The sequence below is a fragment of the Salarias fasciatus genome, chromosome 14, assembly GCF_902148845.1.
Source record: "Salarias fasciatus chromosome 14, fSalaFa1.1, whole genome shotgun sequence".
Classification (NCBI taxonomy): domain Eukaryota; kingdom Metazoa; phylum Chordata; class Actinopteri; order Blenniiformes; family Blenniidae; genus Salarias; species Salarias fasciatus.
This window is the reverse complement of record NC_043758.1, coordinates 23384970-23407696: the sequence shown is the minus strand read 5'-3', so window position 1 is coordinate 23407696 and position 22727 is coordinate 23384970. Positions and strand designations below refer to the sequence as shown.

Genomic DNA, 22727 nt, shown 5'->3' with positions numbered 1-22727 from the left:
TGCAGCAGCCTAATGTGTTTTTATAGTCGGTAATAGGTATAACTGTGGCAAAATGCTGTTAGATATGCGTTTTTCACCCCCCAAAACCTTGTTTTTTTCAGCTGCCCGCGAGAGGCGTTCCTTATTTCAATCTCTGGGAGTTGGCAACCCTACCAGTGAGATAAATAATCAGATCAAGGAATGGAATACACAGAACTGTAATGTAGTAGACGGTGAAAGACGGTTTAAGAACAGCCCTGCCCATAATGCTGAACAGAGTTGCATGCCGCCTCGTGCACCCTGAGAGCAGTACAGACTAGGTAAATCACAGTGAAAAGCCTCGATCCATGCTGTGGCTTAATGGGCTGTCAATAAATGGGTAATTTAAATAAACACTGCGTTTCCCCTTAGCTGTGACGTATGGGCCCATCTGCCTGAGCAGTATGTGTCACTGGGTCAGTAAGCATGTTTTTTTTTGTTTTTTTTTCTGCTGATTTCAAAGGAAACAAGGGGTAAACAATGAGTGTGCTCATGCAGGACTCTACTTACTGCAGACCTCTAATCTGCTTTAATGCCATGTGGATTTGCAGCTGCACAGACGCGTGCCATCACATCTCAAAACCCACATGTTTCAGGTTTAATTTAAACTCATCCCAACTGATGGACAGATTTAAATGTATTTAACCTGCTTCCAAGGGCTGAACTGAGCTCAGCTCTGTTCATTTGTTCCACTTCATGTCAGAAGTGCTTGTGGAATATTTCAGCTTCAACGCAAAGCCCCACTCCGTTCTTTTCAAGTTCCATTGAAAAGCTGAATCGTCAAGACCAAAACTCAGAGTGAAGAGCTCTCATTTCGAAAGCGCCTGTGTTGATTTTTGGTAATTAATCGTGATGGCACGCTGGTGAAGACACTAGGAATTCTTAAAAATAAAAGCGCCATCACAAAGCTGAGATGAGATAAGAGACAAAATCATCAAGTGGGTGAGAACGACTGAAGACGTGACTACACGCCACACAGGACGTCTGTGCCAACAGTAATTACTGGAATCACGGCCTGCATGTCACAACCGCTCTGTAATACAACATCTACTGCAGCTCTGTTGCTCTCTGACATTCTGAGGTTGTCTGAGAGCAATAAGAATACTCTTCCACTCCACTTCAGCTGCCATCGCCTATAGGTAGCCAGAGGCTGAGGGAAATTGCTGAGTAGTTTAAATATGCACTTAGAGACAGTCTGGCCTGCCCAACAAAAGCCGAGGTAAAGAGGGAAATGGAGTGGAATTGCTTTTAGGGAGAAGCTCTGCTTTAATATTCAGTTGTATCAGAGAAAAGGAAAAAAACATTTCAGGTTCCGGATTCCCTTGGTTGAGTTATTCACAAAAACACGGTGAAAGCACATAATAAAGAGTTCAGAACATGCTGGTGTGTTTTCTGAGCAAACATCAAACTGCAGGCAGAAAACATAGCTGGTCGGTAGTCTTTGAAAAAGGCCCGGGCAGCCCAAAAGAACTGTATTAGAGCTTGAGACGAGAGCATCAGACCTCTGTTCATCTCCCGTGTCAAAAGGCTTCACACTGTCTCTGCGGGCCATTATTCAGATCCTACAGACCAAGATGAAAGCCTCTGGAAAAGCAGATGACTCAGAGCCGTTCCGAAAGACTTCACAAAACTTTGCAGATTTGGCCAAATATCAACTAAATATCCCCACGCCTCACTGGCGTCCCCCTCCTCACCTCCGCTTCATCCCGAAGCAGAATGGGGACGAGGCGATAATGACCCGACTGGCAGCCACTCAGCTCTCCCACTGTCCCATCATGAGTGGAAATGAAATTGATTTGAAAATCCTGCGACGGCCCAGGCCTGGAACAGAAGGGATTATTGTGCTGATTGTACTAATACTGTGTCCCTGCCCGCCACCCCTCCCTCCCGCCACTAATTCTCCCCGCTGCGCTGTCCTCTCCTCCCGTTTGAGGCTCTCTTCCGATGTTAAGGGCTCTTTGGCTATCGACATTTTCGGTTTCCTCCCGACTTCGTGTTCGCTCTGTGAATCTGGGCAAGACGGCACAGCTGGACAAATCAGTGCTGAGATGAGAAAGATAAAAAAGAGAGGAAACCAATGAAGAGATAGAATGAGTGAGAAATGCCCAGGGAGACTTTAAACTGTGAGAGAGAGAGAAAAAAAAAAAGCACAGTGAGCCATAGAGAGAAATGTAGAGCTCTCCAGGGGTTGGCCATCCCAAATTATGTCGCACTGTTGCCCTCTGCCCGGAAACCCAGAAATTGATCTGTTTTTCCTCTGTCCATGTGGAAAGCAGCCTGGACTGGATTTCCCGAGTATCACTTCACTAAAGCTTTGTACTGTGTGTGGAAAATAATATCTGTTTTCCAAATCGTAGTTTAGCGTGTCAGAATTACTGATCGCCGGTCAGCTTTATGACAAAAAAGAAAAACCTCTGCTGCCTGGATGTTCTATGTGGCAGCAACATAATTAATATTTGACATTTTTCCTTCAACTGATGGATTCAATTACCTTTAAAATGAAGGTAACTGAGTGCAACAGCGAGAATATCTGAATTAGCAACAGTCTTCCAAATGCTCTTTCATGGTTTATTAAGTCTAGATCCTTAACTGGTGAGTCTTCTGTATTTCAATAGGAATTTCGATAGAAAAATATTACATTAATTCAAAAATTACATTTATACCAGATGATAGCATGTTAACAACAATGGTTTCACCTGGTTTGCTTAGTGTGCAGCTCGCAGCTCCAGCATGAACATGAGAAGGACGACTTTGTCCCGGAGCGCTGATGAAAACTTCTGATTCCAACGTCACTCGGATGAAAAGGTTGTTCGCGTCGTCAGCGATGACATTCCTCGGCAGCAGTGGGAGGTTTTAAACAAATGGTTCAAAGCACTTTCTCAAACCTCCTTAAGCACACAAGAAGATGTTTTTAATGTCTTTTATCGTGCTGCAGGATGTTGCAGCAGACTCCTTAAGCTCCACACCTGCTCCACTCTGAGTGCCGCCTCAACTTCAATCTTAATGACAATTTGGACCTGTTCTGAGAGCTCCGCAGCTCTGGAACTCCCAAACCGCTTCCACAGTGTCTCTGTTTCTCCCCCAGTGACAGAGAAATGAAAACACCGAGGACTCTGCCAGCTCACACCTGATAACACCTGGAGGTACGGAGTGCGTCACTTTGAAAGTACTAAAATGCATTTGAGACTTGTAGGAATTTTAGTGAACATAATAATTCTAACTCCTTTAAACAACACTGTCCTATAAATGTGCCTCCGACAACACCGAGGCAGAGACACATTAATACTAAAACACAAATATTTAAAAAATTCGTCACATCAAATATGTGATTAAAATTATAGTAACCACAGAAACACAAACCAGGTGAACTTTAAAGCTGATACAGCCATTATTGCAATGACTTTAACCAAAAATATTTCTATATAAATGATCTTGTTATTTATTTAAAAACATTAAAAAACACTATTCTACTGCTATTATAAAAATCCCCTAAAATAGGGGTTTTAAAACTGTGAGTCAAAACTGCCCAACAAGAAGGTTTAATCCAGCAACAACAACAGAAAGTATATTAATATTAGTTTTCAATGAGAGTTACTGTTTCTACTTGAATGTTGCACAGCTTTAGTTTCTTTGTTGTTGTTGTTCTTAATTTTACTTTCTTTGCAATTGATTTTGGGGATAAAGGGGCAGACATCATAAGACTTGTCTTCTCTCTGCTGCCTTTCATTCTTGTTTGGTGACTGTCTGTATTTACATGAAACCTTTTTATTTTTACAACTGAATGAAATAAAACAAACAAACAAACAAACAAACAAGCACATTTCACCAGATGAAGAATTTCCCAATTAATGAAGTTTTTTTTTTTTTAAATTCCAGTTCATTCTATTCTGAGACACTGGGGAGGCATTGAGTTCTAGAGCTGAGTTGGAAATAGTAACAATGCTCATGAGATCAATAACTCAGCAGGGAGAGCTAGTTAAGAAAAGTAGCATTAGCATCAAAGCCATATTGTGAGGCTGAGCAGACGAAAACACACGAACAGCTTCAGAGATTCTGTGTTTTGAGAATCTTTTTCATTCCAACATCAGTCGGAACAGAAATAATAATTTTTTTTGAAGATAATTTCAGATTGCTTAAATTAGTTCTTGCAAGAAACTGCAAAAACCACCATTAATGTGAATATTTCCAGGATGTACCTGTGTTCTCTTACACCACAAAAAATATCTGAAAATATAGATATTTCCATCACATATAGTCTGCGCCACAGTAAAGAAAAACTTTAAAGTTTAAAATTAAAGGGTATTATGGCACTATTTCACTGGTCCAGCCCACTGAAAATGAAACTGGACTATCTATGGCCCCCGCACTAAAATTTCTTTGACACCCCCGCTGTAATGTATCGCTCCTGAAGTCTTTGGGGATTATTTAACTCACTTTCAATCAGTTTTACAATGGAACAACAGCTGTTTCAACCAACTGCTGCTTTCATTAATAATCTAGAGAAAATGCACAATATATTAATATAAAGAAAATAAAACTGAAAAAAAACACTAAAGAAGAAATCAAGCTTCATGAACATGTACATATCATTTATCTGAGAAATAAAGTCAAACTGCTCTGCAGAACTACTTTTGTCACCAATAGGTAACCTCAGAATTACACGCTGTGACTGAATGCAGAAGCAAAGTCAGATTTACTGTAACTCATTTCAATGAAATACTTGAATGAAAAAACAGCAAACAAGACTCGATATCTGAATGTACCCTGCTGAAACAGCTGAAGCGGTACCTTACATACGCCGCAAGGCTTTCCTTGACAGTTTGACCTGATTGACGCAGAAATATTCAGAGAAGTAGTAAAAACACTTAAGTCTTCCACTTCTGCTCTTGACCTGACACCAAACACTTTTTTTGTGTGTCTGTTTTAAACTCAGCCTTTTTTTTTTTTTTTTTACAGAGGTCCTTCAATTTAAAATGATTCAGTGCAATAAGGTGCCCCCTCCTGCCCAAAGCTTTTAAAACTACACTTGTAAAACATTGTGGGGGAAAAAAAAACAAACAACTCAAGGCTGCAATTTTCAGCAGTCATAGTAACTCAAATCTTTCATTTTCTATTCATTCTTTTAAAAGTTTATTTTCATTTAAATGATTTCATTACCTTGAATAATGAATGGGAGTATTTCAGTCTCGTTTTTACGCAAATAGTAACAAAAGTCAGCTTTAGTTAAATGAGTAAATGATGGGAAACGACCTGTTCTCAACACTGGAGAACTGGCAGTGCTGGAACAGCTGGATCTGGAACAGCCTTTAGATATTGTGTCTCTGTCTTTGTGAGTTTCTACAAAGAGATTAGGTTTAATTTGATGACAATCCTTGTCAAAAATAGACAAAACTACCTGTGAGACTCCCCAAGGATCAATTCTACAGCTGTTTCTAAACATATCGAGGCTAAGATTGGAATATGCCGCGATCCGGATCAGGTTTCAATCTGGGTCTCGCCAACTATTGTTAGTCACATGAGCACCATTGATTTTTCGTTGTAATACATTCCAGATGTTAACTTCGAGATGTCACCAAACGGAATCTTTCAGCTTCAGTAATCACACTCAGGAAGATAAACTTTTTGAAAAAAACTGCACAGAGAAAGAGATGCAGTTCATCAAGTAAATTATCTTTGGATTTCATCAGATTTTAACTTCCATGCTACTGTCAGCTCTGTCACCAAGTCTGGTATTTCTTCATGATGAAAACGGGGCGCGCCCATTTTTCTCTCAGAGAAACGCTGACATTTTATTGCTTTTATTTCAAGGTGTTTGAACTATTGCAATGCTCTCCTCTATGGTCTTTCCGAAAAAGTAATAAACCAACTACAAGTACTTCAGAACTCTCCACCTCAGCTTAGATCCGGAAGAAGTCAGCCTGGGGATCCAACGGCCACTTCAATAGTCACATTTATTCATTTAACCTTACCCATTTTATCCTGACTTTTGTCCTTTTTGTATCCTGTGATTCCTTAAGTAACAATTTTACTTTTGCTTTGTCGTATTAATAACTTGTCTTGATGCTGTGTGTACTTTAGACTTAGTTTCATCTGACGTTGAACAGCAGGTTCATCTCATTTTAGTACATTATCTTGTTTAGTTGTCTTCCTAAAAATACATTAATCTAATTCTCTCCTCAAGTTTTAACAAGAAATCCTAGTTTAATTTTAAATGATCCTATACTTGATCTTTATCATATTTTCTGCTGTATTTACAGTTGTTTTATCCTTTAAAATGCATTGATCTACATAAAAAGATTGACTCTAAATCAAGTTTAACATATCGATTGAAAGGAAAATGTGAAAGGTCACTATTTAATTGCAGAAAAAGTTATAAAAAAAAGTCTCTTCAGTATCATGATGAGGTAGAGAAAGGTTATCGATGTCAACACTAACTCCACATACGTAAGAGTGTAACCACCTCATCATTTCCACTGAAGGCTGCACTCCAACCCCACATTGCCCTCTTATCAAACACATAGCTGTGGTGCGAGCTCAATGGCAGCAACCTTTAGGAGTTGCTGTGCTGAAAGTTTCCTTTTTCTCGTGGCACAGATGATGGATCAAGCGCATTTCCAAATATAACATAAATGTCAGCACCTCTCTGCAAATCGAGGTTCAAAACGTTTGGGGCACTTTCAGATTACAGCTGATTGATGCACTGTGTCGAACTAAACTGCAGTCCTTCCACCTCCTCCACTGGCCAGTGGTCACTTTAAATAAGTCGAATGTGGTTACAGCTTCACATACGTAAAGATGGACACACGGTAAAATGTAAAAACTCATTCAACGCCATTCTTGTTGCTATCTGTATAAGGGAACACTTCTGCTGTTTTCATTTTGAATGTACAGGCAGAAAGTACGTTATGCAAGGAGTTCAACATGAATGCAGAGGATTGTGTTTTGAAGTTTGTATAAAAGACGGCAAAGCAATGTCACTCCGCCATTCCGTCCTCTTGAGTGTTACTTTTTCCAGGTTTGTTACTGAATGCTTCCATACATGAGGCACGCCGTGGAAGACGGCGGTTTCCAGCCTTTTATCCGTTGAAGTACCCTCCAGATTATCTGTAAGAAAGGCTTCAGACTTCTTTTAAATTTCTCTGAAATCTGATTTGTGAAGTTCTCCAGTCGGGGTCTGCAACCCGCGGCTCTGGAGCCACATGCGGCGCTCCTGCCCCTGTGCAGTGGCTCCCTGAAGCTTTCAGAAAACTTTGAAAATAAACATCTGTATCTCTTTTTTATTCATTAGCCTCACTTTGAAAACTCTCAAAAGGACACTCATCTCTTGAAACTCTTAAAGTCTTGAATGGTGCTTAGTTAAATTGCTAAAAAGGCTGAAACACATTGAACCACTAGGAAAAAAAAAATGTGATGAAAACAACAGCAAACAAACAAAAAACACTGAAAACAGACGACTGAAAACTTCCAAAACAATTTAAATTCCTAAAACTATTAAAATGGTGAGTATGACATAAATATATTGACACATTTATGAGCAATTTTATCCTGATGTTTTGCAGATGAATTCCATTTGGCGCACAATGGAATAAAACAGTTCTTGAGGTCATAAAGATTGCAGATGCCTATTCTCCAATGAAGCCACTCTCACCAGCATACAGTACAAAAGCAGGGAAGCTTTAGAAACAGTCTTTAGAGTTTAGAAATAGTCTAATTATGCTTTTCTTTTGACATGTTCAAATCTAATCCTGACAACCTCAGAGCGGACAAAAAAGCCCATGAACTGTGACAGCCCCCCCGAAGCAGGTGATGGACCCCACGTTCTGAATCGATGAGCAGGAAACAGCTGATGAGACGCCGGAGAGGGCACGCTGATCAATGTCTGCACTGGCTCATTCATCCAACCATGTACAATCTTATTTTTAAATCAGTTAGAAAAGAAACCCAAAAGATTTCTGCGAGCGCCCCTAATGAGTGAATGTGAGGCGTCTTCAGGTGACCCTCACACGTAACCCATACTGTCAGATAACATGTTAGACGCAAAGATCCAAACCACCCTTCGTTTCGTCTGAGGTGAAGAAAAAAGGTAAATACAACGAATGCATAAGATGTGTCTTGCATTGCATACATACACATATATGTCACACTCTCACATATACTGGGAGTGTCAGGTAACTTGCTGAAACTCTGAGTTTTTTTTTTTTTTAATTCCCGTAGATTTCTCTGCTGTGACTCAAAGACAGACAAGCCATCATAATTCTATAGCTTGGGCTTCAATAATGCAGATGCAAACTGCTGTATTCCCCGTTCCCAGACAGAATTATATCAGAGCTTGGATAAGACGACAATCTGTGTCCTGCGTAGCATCAGAGCCTCTCGCAGGTTTCACACGCATTAGGTGGCTGAGTGTGCCTCAAATTAAAGACAGAGATGTGGGTTAAGTTACGATAAGGATCCTTGGGGGCGAGCACAAGTGCAGAATCATCTTCCCAGAAAGTAACAAGCCAGGCAGAAAGTATTGTCAAAGCACAGATAATTGACCCAGAGGAGCGCAATCACAGACACTGTGTCATCAATGCTTTAATAAGCAATTGTCAATTATCAAGGCTTCGCCTGACATTGCAAACGCCCCCTGAAGGCCACGACACGGAGAATCGCAGAAAAAAAAAAAAAAAAAAAAAAAGCAATTAAAAAGTAAACTACTGCGGCCTCAGAAATGGCTTCAAGAAAAGCAAAGAAACTTTCCTTCTCTTTACATTCATATTGTGTCTCGCCGCTGATGAGAAGTGCTTGATTTCAGTTGTTAGCGTCATCTTTGTGAAGAAGCAGGATGAGACATCCATGCAGGGAGGGGGATGGAGGGCTTTGAGAGCAGGGGTGTTTTTTTACTGACCTAAATCTTCTGGGCCTGAGACGCCACTGCTGAAATGCTGGGATGCGGCTCGAGATGTAACATGTTGGGACTTCTGTTCACGCTTTCCAGGGGCAAATGTCACTTCAAGCAGATACAAATGTTCAAAACAAGGTCCCTCTTTAAAACAACAAGACTGCCCGGGGCAAACGTTAGACGGACTAGTTGGCAAATCTTTGAACTCGGCACTGAGAAAACTAAATCATTAAAATAGTGGAGAACTCAGAAGTTTCTATATGCATGCTTCTTTCTGAGAAATGTGTTACAGAAGACCAGAGAGGGATGCAAAGCAGCTGAATCACAGAACTTTACTGCATTTACTGAGTGTAATCCTGCAGCCTGCACATCAGAAGATCTGTAATTTATTTCCTTGTACCACTGATGGTGTGAAAATGTTGATTTGACACAGTGCCTCTCCTCACAGGAATAATCTCTTCCAGATTAACCCTTACAAGGCAAGCTTAGGGGACGAGGTTTAGAGGTAAAGAGTGGCTTTAACCCGCACATGAGACGCATATCAAAAGGCGAACAGGCAACTGGATGCCATTCTTGTAGAGACGGAAAGGCAAAGATGTGGAAAATCAATGCAGAGTCACTGCTGTTCCCAATAGGCACCAACTGTTGAGGGAGTTATCGGTCAATATTTAGTTTATGTTCACTTCTGATGAGAATCTGAGGAAGAATGAGGATCAGTGAACAAAGCACAGTGTCACAACATGCTGGGAATACTGTCACAACAAAGCCGATATTTGTACAGATCTGAGAATTCAAACATTTCATTAGGAAGCCGGCCTGCTGTCCCCTGCACTTTCTATTACATCTTGCTAACAGGGTATTAAAAGCATCAAATGCGTTTCATGACATTGATTGATCTCGCCAGAGTGAAGCGAAAAGAAACACCTCCAACAGAAGGTTTCAGGCTGTGTCACTATGGGGCTGCAAATAAGAGTTTTAAACCTAAACAGAAAGAATTTGCTGTGCTTATTTATTCACTGTGACACAACTCGAGGCCCCTGGTAAAAATAAATGTCCCTTCTCGTTTCGGTGGCCGGGCCTGCTGCGATGTGTTCTGTCACAGCAGTTGTTTTGACCACATACTGTTTCTCCACTCCAGCGTCTCTCCTCTTGTGCCATGAATGTCACGACTGCAGCCGACGGGCTCCACTAAAGGAGCACAGGCCTTATTACGCCCCCAGGTCACCAATATCCCCTCAGCCTTCACAAAACCCAGCTTACAGAATCAGATACACTGTGTAGCTCGACAAATTACTAGCCGACAGCCTCCCACCACCCCTGCTCAAACTTCGAGCATTTTAGCCCCCTCTACTTTTTTTTCCCTCCTCCCCTCCCTCCCTCCCACTCTCCACACTCCCACCCCGTATCCAATTTGTCAGGTGGAAACTGGGTGTGAAAAATGGCTGTGTTTTTCCACAGAGCCACAGGGGTCTGAGTTGCAGTTTATCGCCGCCTGACTGACAATAAATAAGACTGATCATCAAGATACATTTGCAAAACCTCGAATTAATTACGACACATGCTGAGTGATTACCACACGCGATTATTCAGACATTGTTTATCTGGGGCCGTGGCAAGGCAGTGGACGTGTGACGCAAGCCTGGTTTTTCTCAGAAACAAGGATCTCATTTGGCTCTGCCTGAGCGCAAAGCCGACCGCCACCTTTAAAAGGAAACAGACTGACCGGGAGAGTAAACGGCTGAATATAGCAAAGACTCAGTCAATTGGATTTGGAAAGTGAAACAAATAGCCGTGACCCCCCACCTGCTGAGTTCAACAGTAAGTGAGTCTGCTGACTAATTTGATCAGCAGATACCTGAATGGATGGCACCTGCCTGCAGGAAGGAATCCATTAAAGGGATTTATTATGTTTGTGCATGTGGGTCTAGAGGTGAGAGAGTATGCAAATGGCTGTGAGGAAGTAGCGTGGTTGTTTTTATTTTTCATCCATTCAGACGTGTCAGCAGGCTTTTTGAAAAGCTGCATGAAGGTCCATCCTATACGCATGTTAAAGCCTCACATTCATTAAGACGCGTGACTGTGCGCTGTATTGTAAACACAGTATGGAAGCCAAGACGGAGAGGGACCAGGGGGAAAATCAATGTGATGGAGTGTTTTGTGTGCAGCTTATTATACCGCTGGATTTCCCAGCTGAACAGTACATCCCATTTTAGGAGTTGAGGTTGAGGCTGAAGGGAGGCAAACCATTGTTGACCAAAAAAAAAACAAACAACCTAAATCCCCTTGCATTAGATCCTGTCACAAGCGCATGGCTGAGATCACGTGGTCCCTGACATCTGCCCAGTAGCATCACAATAAGACAGAGTTGACAGCTTGTATTGTCTGGGGTGTGATTAAGCGGGTTTCTGATCGGACTCCGTGAGAAAAAAAAAAACAAAAAAAAAAAGCTTAACCTCATTACAAGACTTGAGATCTGGATCATTCAGATACACATATCATCTATTTGCTCTCTTCTGGCTCCAGGCACTCGCTCCCCTTCATATCTCCAAACACCCCGCAGGGACTTCTAACATCCAGACATGGATGCGCGCCTCTCATTCCGGGTCTCCCCGCATCATCCTCTTATGTGCGTTCAGGTTGATTAATCGTCTTTGCAGTCTAAACACACACACACACACACACACACACACACACACACACACACACACACACACACACACACACAACCAACACGTCTGGACACATTGACGCACTTGGCCACGCGAGGAAGGTTCATGAATCAAGTTTGAAGGGATTCTCGTGCTCACGACAGGGACATGAGGCAGCGGGGACTGTGGCATCATCACACGGTTGCGCAACATCAACTCATCACTTCACAGCACAGATATGCAATCTGGATTCCCCGCGAGGACACTGTGCAGGCGTGAGAAAAGTTGAACACACCAAACTCACTGTCAAACATTCAACGCGTCAGCTCACGCGTCCACGAGCCAGATGAATTCAATAAAGTCGTCAGGTATAAACAAGCGCATCCGCGCGCAGAGGGAAAGTTGGAAGCGGACTCCTACCTTATGATCGCCGTGTCGCCCTGCCGGATGGTGATGTTGTCGGTGGCCCGCTGCATATCCACACTCCGGACAGGGAATCCTGTGGGGATGAGACATAGCAGTCTGAAAAAAGAAGCCTGCAATTGCCTCCAGCACGACTTGCGTCCGACTTGCATATTTAAAAAAAAAAAAAAGCAAAGGGGCGCGCGCCGGCAGCTTTTATAAATCCACAGGAGGAGAACGGAGGAGAGCAGAGTAGTTATCCAGACTTCTGGTAAAAACCGGGGATGTAATTTTTAGGTCCAAATCAGTCCGGAATGGGTGTTGAGAGGGTCCCTGCAACACTTTTATTTCGTGCGTCGTCCTCGCGCTTATAGTCCAGTCGCGCGTAATGCTGTCCGCGGAACAGCCAGCAGCGGGAGCGGAGAGGGAGGCGAGCTGCTCAGTCTGGGAAATTCACTCCCCCACGAACATCACCCCTCTCTCTCTCTCTCTCTCTCTCTCTCTCTCTCTCTCTCTCTCTCTCTCTCTCTCTCTCTCTCTCTCTCTCTCTCTCTCTCTCTCTCTCTCTCTCTCTCTCTCTCTCTCTCTCTGTGTCTCTCTCTCTCTCTGATTATCAGCCGTCTGACTGTGATGCTCCCTTATTGGTTGTCAGGACAACAGCACCACCTGAGGTCCCTTTCAGTGAGACACAGGCGAATGAGGACCGAGGAGAGGATGAGTCCAGAGGTGCTGCTGGCCGATATATAAACGAAGACCACGCTTGCGAGGAACACAAACAAGTGGAGCACAAATCAGGACGAGCAAGGCATCTAATTGGACACCCCTTTTTCACACAAAGAGCCAGAATGTCTCCGAGGTGGGGACGGAGGGTTAAAATGATAATAAAAACCTTTAATGCAGAACAGGTAATTTTGTCCTAAGATGTGTGCTCTTATCTCCCTCGAGGTGAAATCATGCAGAAAGACAGATTCCCAGTTGGGGGAAACTACACTATCATTATCATTAGCCTTCAAACAAACGGTGTGCTCACAGGCATCCATTTATCTCAGCTGCTTTTTTTTTTTTTTTGTCCACTGAGTTTTCAAGCCAAGTTGATTTGCATTGGTTCATAAACTGTCCAGGTGAAACTCTCTTATCCTAATTATGATTAAGTGTGAGAAATTGTGTCCCTAAGACAGGGAGGAGCAGGGAAATCTGTCATTATGAGTGTGGTTACATGGGTGTTTTTAATTTGGAATTGGTTTATTCTAGATTAACTTCAGAATTATATTATGCCTGATTCACATATAATTCCGCTTCCAAAGAGGATTAAAAAGGCTGGTCTATCCGGATTCAAACTTAATACTAAACAAAGTTTTCAGGTGTTTACATGGTCAATTCAGAGCAAAATTAGGCTTTACTGGAATTTATACAGGAATAAAAAGTCTCATGCAAATGCACGGGAAAAGCACAATGCTTAGAACTTACTAAATAAAAGTTTTTAACACATTACTTCTGAGCTTTTTAAGCATGATCTAAAAAAAAAAAAAAGTAATTCAATCATGGATATCACTGACACTTGTTGAGTTAAAGGTGCCTTAAGGAGTTTGCACGTTTTATGCGAAACAGTGCCCCCTGCAGGCCTTGGGCGTAATGCAGCTTAGTGAAAAACTTATCCCTGTGGCTCGTGTGCACGGAAGAGGGGGACTCCGTCTTCGCTTGTTTGGAAGCGCTCAAGTAAGATTTAAGTTTCTTTTACCTGGTGGAGTCTGTGCTGGAGTTGTGGCAGTGCTAGAAGCCAGTCTTTTCTTACTTTCTGGAAGATCCTGCTCAGTTGTTGCTCACTAAGCATCTGGCGGAGTAATGGCGGACAAAGCGAAACTTATCCAGCCGGAGTGCGCATTACGTCATTCCTTTGAAATTCTCCCCAAAAAAACTCTGGTGCCGGACCGGCACTGCAACTTTCAAGTGACAATTTAGCGCTGTTAGAGGTACTTGTAATGAATGTCAGGGCATATTGTACACATCATTAAAAATGTGTAACATATTTATGATGGAAAATAAGTATTTTTAAGGGTGTAAAACTCCTTAATGCACCTTTAAAGTTACCAAGAGATAATGAGGTGCAAATCGGAAAAATTATCCATATTAAGAATGGCATCTTATTTAAAAACAAAAACAAAAAGAAGTACAAATTCTTCATTTGCAGTTCACTGCCATCTTTTTTGTGTGCAATGTGCTAGTAAGTTTTTATTATTGAAGCTTCAGTGAGCTTATTACAACTTGTTGTTAGCAAAGGACCACTAACTTTCTGTCCTTCTCAGTAAACTACCAGTTACCATTAATCCAAAGCCGTCGTTTCCTGTGAAGACCTGCTCCATCACTTCACTCAACTAGTCAAGCAGAGCCTCAATAATTCTGAACCATTCCAATCCCCCCCTTGAAATATGCTCATATGAATAATGTCAAAACCAATTTGTATTCAGAAGACTCACATTGCCAGCCTGAAATAAACACTTGATGTCTTTCAAAAGACTTGTAGATTTATGTTCAGTTTATCTTCTTATTGTCATGACTACATAAATCCACGTCCAGACTATAACGCCTTCTGCATAAGAACTTAATGAGCAAATCATATGTGAAAAGATCACAAGGGCTGAAAAAAAAACACCTGACAGAAATACACTTCTGTCAGAACTTAACTGTTGCATAATATAAACTAACTTAATTTTACTTTTCATTTTTAAAGCTGAAAACTTGCAATCACAGATGTAAAACCTTCAGAGTGAGGCAGGTTCAGCTGGCTAGAGGACAGTTCTTCAAATCAGCCAACACAGGAAAGCTAAACTGAGGAAAATCTGATTATTTAACTTGTTTTATGAGAATTACATAATCTTCATATATTTTTTTAACACATTCTGGAGTAAAGAAGGTTTAAGGTCTCATTGAGCAAACCTACATTACGGTCTGCAAAGAATGACGAGCCTTGACTCCAGCTGGCATTTCCACCCTTCTGTCCTGGGTCGCTGCAGCCAGACTCACCCACACAGCCTTAACCCTGCATTTCACGCATTAACAGAACCAATGAATCTTCAGCGGATGTTTTTTTTAAATGTCATATTTAGGAATACAGAACTCATTGTGACTTTTTTTCTTTCTTTGCACCATCAAGTGGAATGAGAGGAAGAGAATCAAACGCGGCAGCATAAACACTCGATCCGCTGACCGTGAACGGGGCGAGCCACTGTGAATAGCTTAACCAGACATAATCACCTCTCGTCTAGACTTGCGTGACTGCCATGAGGCTGCAGGTTGCTAGGTAATTGCAATCCACGCATTGCGAGTTTTCGAAAGCGTGCGCCTTGCAATTATGTGAAAATGTGAAAACAAAACGAGCTTTTAATTTCACCACTTGCCAATCAAGCAGCGACTTAATAGGCCATGATCTAATGCTCATCTGGCGATGAGCTTAATGAACTGCGGAGGAACAATTTAGGCCGTGCATTTTATTTGATTCAGAAAATACATTAATACTAATGTGAATCATTGTCATTCACTCCGCAGTGCATTTCCATTTATGTTCGTCTCCGGGGACGTTTAGTTAATAATTTAGCATGGAGTACTCTAAACTCTTCACATGGATACAAGTACAAGGCACGATGCGGGTGACATACATGAGCAATTTTAAACCATTGTTGTGGCGCACGTACAGTGGAGAGCGATCCTGCATGGAGCAGCAGCAGCAGTCTGACAGAGGCAATGGGGGGTGTGGTTAAGCTTTATTTCTAGAATCAGCAGATTTTAAAGCACCAGATCAGACACAAACAACCGTATCACAGCCGCTGTAGCCGACTGTGACATGCAGGCTTTACAGCTGAATGAGAAAAAAATAGAAAAATGGAAAAGCATGTAAGCCGATATCTGAAAATGTATCAGTGTGGTGATTTATATCAGTTAATGCATGAAGGTGCTAATGTTAGTGCATCACTTAGGAAGCACTTTTCAGGAACGAATGTTTGCAGACTTGCTCCCTTATTGGCTCTTAATAATCAGGGGCTGTTACCAATTCCTTTAAGCTTCTGGTGGTTTTAGCTTTCTTGGAGATTGCAAATTTTATGAAAGAGCAGATGCATTAAGACCACTTAAAAAAAAAGGGGGGGACTACTGGGCTCTGAAGAGGAGAGGAGAGACGCTCCTTTGCATACAGATTTATACAGGAATGACTCCCACATGCCTTTCAGCTGTATTTTTATTTCTAAATTCTGAAAAGTCTCTCGGTGATCTGAGCGATGTTGTGTGTGCGCGTGTGTGTGTGTGTGAAGGAGACAAGTAAAAATCCCCCTTGCATGGCAGAAACATGGAGGAGGGGAGGCCAGCAACACAGCAGCTTTAACCAGTTCCTAACAAAAGACCATTGATCTCTCACCCATGCTGAAGGACTCACACACACACACACATGCATGCACACACACACACGCACACACACAAACACACAGTGCTGGGAGACAGAGGGGTGATTATCATGCTGGTGGGATGCTGTTGGTTGGGTGGTGTTGCGGTTTGAACAGCATAAATGGTCATACATTCTCCCGCACTGTGCTCTGTATAAACTGCACAATGCACTCACAAATAACACAACGGAAGATGCATTGAACGGCACAACCTGCGGTCTGCATTGCAAACTTCTCAAAATGTTTCCATTTGCGACAGCCAAAGGAGGCACAGATGCAAAAGATAGGTGAAATATGTTGGGATCATGTTTACATTTTGACACGTTGAATATATTCCTCAGTCTGCATCAGCTGCACATACTGCAGTGCTGCCAACACATTGCCACGTACCAAATACATTTTTGAGGACAGTGACAGTGCTAATATGGCAAATGGTAATACAGTGAGAAGATATATAAAATAATTGCTATGTTCTATTATAAGCACAGCAGTCTGTTACAGATAAATGATGAAACAGGAGCGGCGTGGAGAGAATTAACTTCTTTGAGGGGATCGCGGAACATGATCTATTATTCAACTCTGTGGTTCAGCTTAAAAAGGTGATAGCGAGGAACGCCCCAGGAAGCGATTTTATTGAAATACACCAGAGACTAATGAAACGTAACGAGAATTCATGTCCCTGTTTCTTCACATTTGGCGACGAAGCGATCACAAGGCATTGCACAGTGGGTTCAGCTGATGGTGGGGATTTTTTTTTTTTTTGTTATAAGGTAGAAGACCTTAGAAGACTGCCATGTGTGGTTTGGACTCATTGCTTTCAGTTAGTGTCCACGACCATCAGTCAGTTGTGTTTACTCCTCCATGTATCTTTCCGAACATTTCTTATCGGTGGGACAGATCAGACTCAATAACCAGACTTACAGGCAGTGGGAAACACTGTAGCACTGAGCTTAATTGGTGATCCTAAATTGCCCCCATGTGTGAACGTGAGTGTGTAGGGGTGTCTGTCTCTGTTTGTTTGCTCTGGCGACCTGTCCGGGCGTATCCTGCCCTCACCCTTTGTGAGCTGGATTGGCTCCAGCACCTTCGACCCTGAACAGGACAAGCAGTGTAGAAGATAGATGGATGTTTGTTGGTGTTTTTTTTTTTGCCAGGTGCTCCAGCTTCCTCTCACAATCTGCAGTAATATTTTTTGGTCTAATAATTCAGAATGTCCTTTGACTTCAGCATGGTGTGAGCGAGGAACCACTGCATATGTAACAGGGTCAACAGCACTGTTATATTTATTTTATCTTTGTTTCATTTATGGCCCATGAACCAGAACCAACCCAACATTGAGTCCAATCTGGCCACAGGATGAAATTTTCCCATCTGCTGAGAAATTTGCCATTAATGTGATATATTTATTCGACCATGAGGGCCACACAGGGGTATAACTCTTCTTCTTTAGTTTGTATTATGTGGTGAATGACAGATTTTCAGCTTCATGTAGCCAAATGTTTCATGCCTTTGAAGAAGTAAGCAGTATATTAAACATGTACAGTCTGTACATTGCAAAGCACACGGTGAACTGAGGCATGATGTTGTTGAAAATGCAGTTCTTTTAATCAAACTCCAGGTTTGCCATGTGTTTGTAAAAGGAGACTCCATTAAATATGAGCTCCTTGATGATTGTTGCTCAAAAACAAAGACAAGGATTTAGAGTTGTGATAAGTTATATATTATCATGTAATTATTCACTGGTCCGGCCCTCTCGAGGTCAGATTGTGCCGCATGCAGCCCCTGAAGTAAAATGGGCTCCTGCTTGGTGTGTCCCACTCTTGTGTCCTGACCTCTGACCTTGTCCTCCAGCAGTGCTCAGAGTGGTGAGCTGTCCCATTCCTTTTCAGATTGTGTATTTTCCTCATCAGGATGGATACATGGTGTGTTTTTGCCACTGCAGGTTGTTGATGAGTGATTAAAAAACAAGGGTTAATAGTTTAGGCTGTAACGTGTGAGATTAAACTAAGTTGCTGTATGCTATATTTATCCAGCCTAAGGGTGTAAAACATAAGGCCCGCAGGCCAAAACTGTGCAAGAGGCTCCAATCCAGCTCAGGACAAGATCAATGACACAGAATAAAAAAATAAATAAAAAAAAGATACCATACCATACCATACCAGCTTTATTTATAAAGCACTTTAAAAACTTTACAGCCGGCCAAAGTGCTGTACACAGACAAATATAAACCACAAAATACAATATAAGAGCAGACAGTGCAAAAAAAAAAAAAACAAAAAAACAAAAACAAATGATCAATCCATAACAATAAGAACATCATTGATTAAAAGCCAGTGAAAAAAGATGTGTTTTCAAAAGAGATTTAAAAGCAGTCAAAGACTCGGCCTGTCTAATCTCCAAAGGCAACTGGTTCCACAGCCGTGGAGCAGTGACAGAAAATGCACGGTCCCCACGAAGCTTGCGTTTTGTCTTGGGGACCACAAGCTGCAGCTGATCTTCTGATCTTAAAGATCGAGACGGGACATATAGGTGAACCAGGTCAGTGAGATAGGAAGGAGCCATACCGTGCAAACATTTAAAAGTAAATAAGAGGATTTTAAAATCAACTCTAAAAGCCACTGGAAGCCAGTGGAGTGATGCTAATACAGGTGAGATGCTGTCATATTTGCGTGTTCCAGTGAGGAGTCGAGCCGCAGAGTTTTGGACTCTCTGTAAGCGGCTAAGCACATTCTGACTCACACCAAAGTACAGTGAATTACAGTAGTCAAGTCTGGTTGTAATGAATGCATGGATCACCGTTTCAAATTGTTTGGTCGACAGAAAATGTTTAGTTTTGGCCAGTTGTCTTAGCTGGAAAAAGCTAGACTTAACAACGGCACTGATTTGTTGATCCAGTTTAAGCTCAGAGTCCATTTTGACCCCCAAGTTGGAAACAATGGGCTTCTCTAATGGCTCCAGAAAACCAAGGTCAATAGAGGAGGACATGTGTGGTGAACTGGGACCAAAAACAATAACCTCACATTTACTTTGATTGAGGTGAAGAAAATTCAATGCCATCCATGCTTTGATTTCATTTATGCAGTCTAAAAGAGGTTTGATAGCCTTAGGATCATGCTTATTTAACGGTAAGTAGATCTGGCTGTCATCAGCATAGCAATGAAAAGCAATGTCATATTTCCTTAAGATGGTGCCCAGAGGGAGCATGTACAGGGAAAAAAGCAGGGGCCCAAGAATTGAGCCCTGGGGAACACCATATGACAGGGGTGCAGAGGAAGAGACATAGTCACCAAAACCAACACAAAAAGTCCTATCAGCTAAATATGACCTGAACCATGAAAGGGCTGCACCACGAATTCCAACCCAGTGCTCCAACCGAGAGAGAAGAATTTCGTGGTCCACAGTATCAAATGCAGCAGTCAGATCAAGCAGCACAAGTACAACAGAATTCCCAGCATCAGTAGACATAAAAATATCATTAAAAACTCGCAGCAGAGCAGATTCTGTACTGTGGAGACTCTTAAAACCAGACTGAAAAGTTTCCGTGATGTTGTGCTCCTCTAAAAATGATTGCAACTGAATAAAAACAATTTTTTCCATAACCTTTGCAAGAAACTGAATTTTTGAAATTGGCCTGAAACTGGACAGGTCAGATGAGTCGAGGTTAGGTTTTTTTAGCAGAGGATGCACAACAGCATGTTTAAAATTTGCAGGGACGACACTGGTAGAAAAACTGCTGTTTATAATGTTTTGGACAGTAGGAGCCAAAGTGTCGAAAACCTCTTTAAGAAGACAAGGGGGTAATGGATCTTTTGGAGAACCTGATGCCTTCATATGTGTCACAATGTCCTTAAGTTGAGTGATACCCACAGGCTCAAACTGTTCAAAGCTGGCAGAGCAAGGAACATATACAGAAGGGTCCTGGGACGGAGCCTCAATAAGCGCTCTGCAGCTGTCAACCTTGTTCACAAAAAATGACAGAAATCGTTCACACATCTCTGGTGATGGTTCTAAACATATAGGCTGAGGTACATTTAAAACAGAATCAATGGTTTTAAAAAGAACATGAGGCTTATGACAATTTGTTGCAACAATATTTGAGAAATACATCCTTCTTTGAGTTTCTACAGTACTCTGATATAAACGCCAGCTCTCTCTCAGAATTTGCCACGATACTTCCAGTTTGTCCTTTTTCCAGTTTCGTTCAGCTTGTCTGCATGCACGTCTGGCTGTGCGGGTCGCCTCATTTAACCAGGGCTCAGATCTAAGTTTACGCGTTTTAGATTTGAGTGGAGCAACAGACTCAAGTGCAGTGTGGCAGACCGAATGAAAACTAGAAAGTAAAACCTCAGTGTCAGTAGTGTCCGCGTGTACAGACCGGTCGGCGTGGACAGCGTAGGCTGCACAGAAACGAACAGCAGTGGAAGGGTTAAGCACCCGACAGCGGCGCACAGGAGCGCACGGAGTAGTCATTACGCACGGCACATCAACATTAAAAACAACAGGCATGTGATCAGAAAACACAGCGTCGCATATTTCGAGGTTTTCAACAGGGAGTCCGTGTGCCAGCACGAGATCAAGTGTATGACCATGCTGCTGAGTCGGACCAGAAACACACTGCGCAAACCCAAACGAGTTTACAAGATTTAAAAAGTCTTTGGCCATCGGCTTATCAAGGCAACAGACATGAATATTGAAGTCCCCAACAATAAGGATTTTGTCATAATTTGGCACTATCTCAGCTAAAAAGTCTGCAAAGTCAGCAATAAAGTCCTTACTGTATTTGGGGGGTCTGTAAACTATTGCGCACAGGATATGGAGAGGGCGACTCAGTTCAAATACGCACAGCTCAAAGCTGGAATAAGAGGAAGACAGCTTTAACTGTTTGCACTTTAGCATTTTGTTATAAACTGCCAGTATTCCTCCGCCACGACCTGTCATCCTCGGGACATTGAAGAAGTTGCAATCAGGAGGTAAAAGTTCTGCAAGAGCACTGGACTCACCATCACGGCATATCCAGCTCTCCGTGACGCACAGCAGATGTAATTCCCGGGAAGTGAAAAGGTCTTTTATGATAAAGCTTTTATTTCCAATGGACTGGGCGTTTACTGTAGCAATCCTGATAGCATTAGGCTCCGACGAGTTAGCAGGAGCACACGCCGCTGGAGACGCGCGGCCAAGCGGCCGCAGATTGCGACCATCCACTCCTCTGAAGACCACACGCCGAGGACACTGGACGCGGGGCTGAGCACAAAACGAGCCATCCACTGGGACCAGACAGGAAGCGATCGGATCCAGGGAGCGCCAAGAAACAAAACGCCGATAAGCAGCAAAGTCGGACGGCAGAGTTGAAGAATGACATGCCAGGATAGCCTTTAGCTTGACAAGCCGGCCGCTGCGCTTCCCACGGCGAGCACGGCGCCCCCTGCGTAAAGGTGGAACCGGGGCACGGAGCAGGTAAGCCGGGATTCCACTCAGGAACGGGGGCCGGTAGCTTTTTTGCCCATCCTGCTTAAAGTTTGTAATATTTTGGGCAGCTGAGCGCAGGGCCAGAAGTGTTTCACGATCATATACCAGTAAAGAACAAGCATTTCTGGTAATACTGGACAAAAACAATAAAATGCAGAACAATACCGACAGAGACAGACAGCGTGCCGTCCACACTGGCGCCATCTTGTCCGTCCCATGCCATTGACTTTTTTAACACAATACTTTGACTTAAACTGACATATCAGCGATGCTGCCATGAAATCTAGCTGATATCAAACTAGCCTCAAAGCCGTGCTGTCAGGGTGAGTCTGTAAAAACCTGCATGCAAAAGGATGCATAAGAATGTGTGGATATGAGGCTGGAGCACATTCTTGACTTCACCTTATGACCTGAGATGAACAAAACAGCATTTGTGGGATCTGTAAGGAGGTTAAAGGATATGAGCCATAAATAATGTGTGACACAAAAGATGATTGATTCCAGCTGTATGGGTTGGCTAGGAAAAGAGATCTATGGTTCAAGGTTCTCGTGAAGAGATCTCTGAGGAGTCGGGCTTCAGTATATAAGTTGCACCAAGCAGGCAAGTCAGTGGAGAACTCTGTAGATTCTGTGAGGTGAAGATTGAGAAGACATTTAATGGACGTCTCATTGTATTTAGCACTGGAAAGTGTCATCAAATTGGCTTTACATTGAGACTGATCAGTATTTGGAACTCATTGCTCATTATTTTGAAAAAAAAAAACACTCTCTTTTTCATACTCTGTAACGCAACAAAAACTTAAGTTAAAATTTAAAAGTCACTGAGGTGCTATTTTATCGGTCCGGCCGTGGCCCGTTTGTGGCCTCTGAACAAAATTG

At 42.4% G+C, this 22727-nt stretch overlaps 1 protein-coding gene across 2 annotated transcripts in view; it reads right to left on the bottom strand.

Annotated features, from left to right (window-relative positions):
* lsamp (limbic system associated membrane protein) overlaps window positions 1–22727 on the bottom strand; it is a 589246-nt gene that overhangs the window by 229518 nt on the left and 337001 nt on the right. Inside the window, exon 2 of one of the 2 annotated variants that reach the window (XM_030108899.1) lies at window positions 11971–12049. In XM_030108899.1, the coding sequence (XP_029964759.1) occupies window positions 11971–12049 (79 nt within the window). Of the gene's footprint in view, window positions 1–11970; window positions 12326–22727 lie in introns of those variants that run through there. The other variant, XM_030108898.1, reaches the window with a different exon arrangement.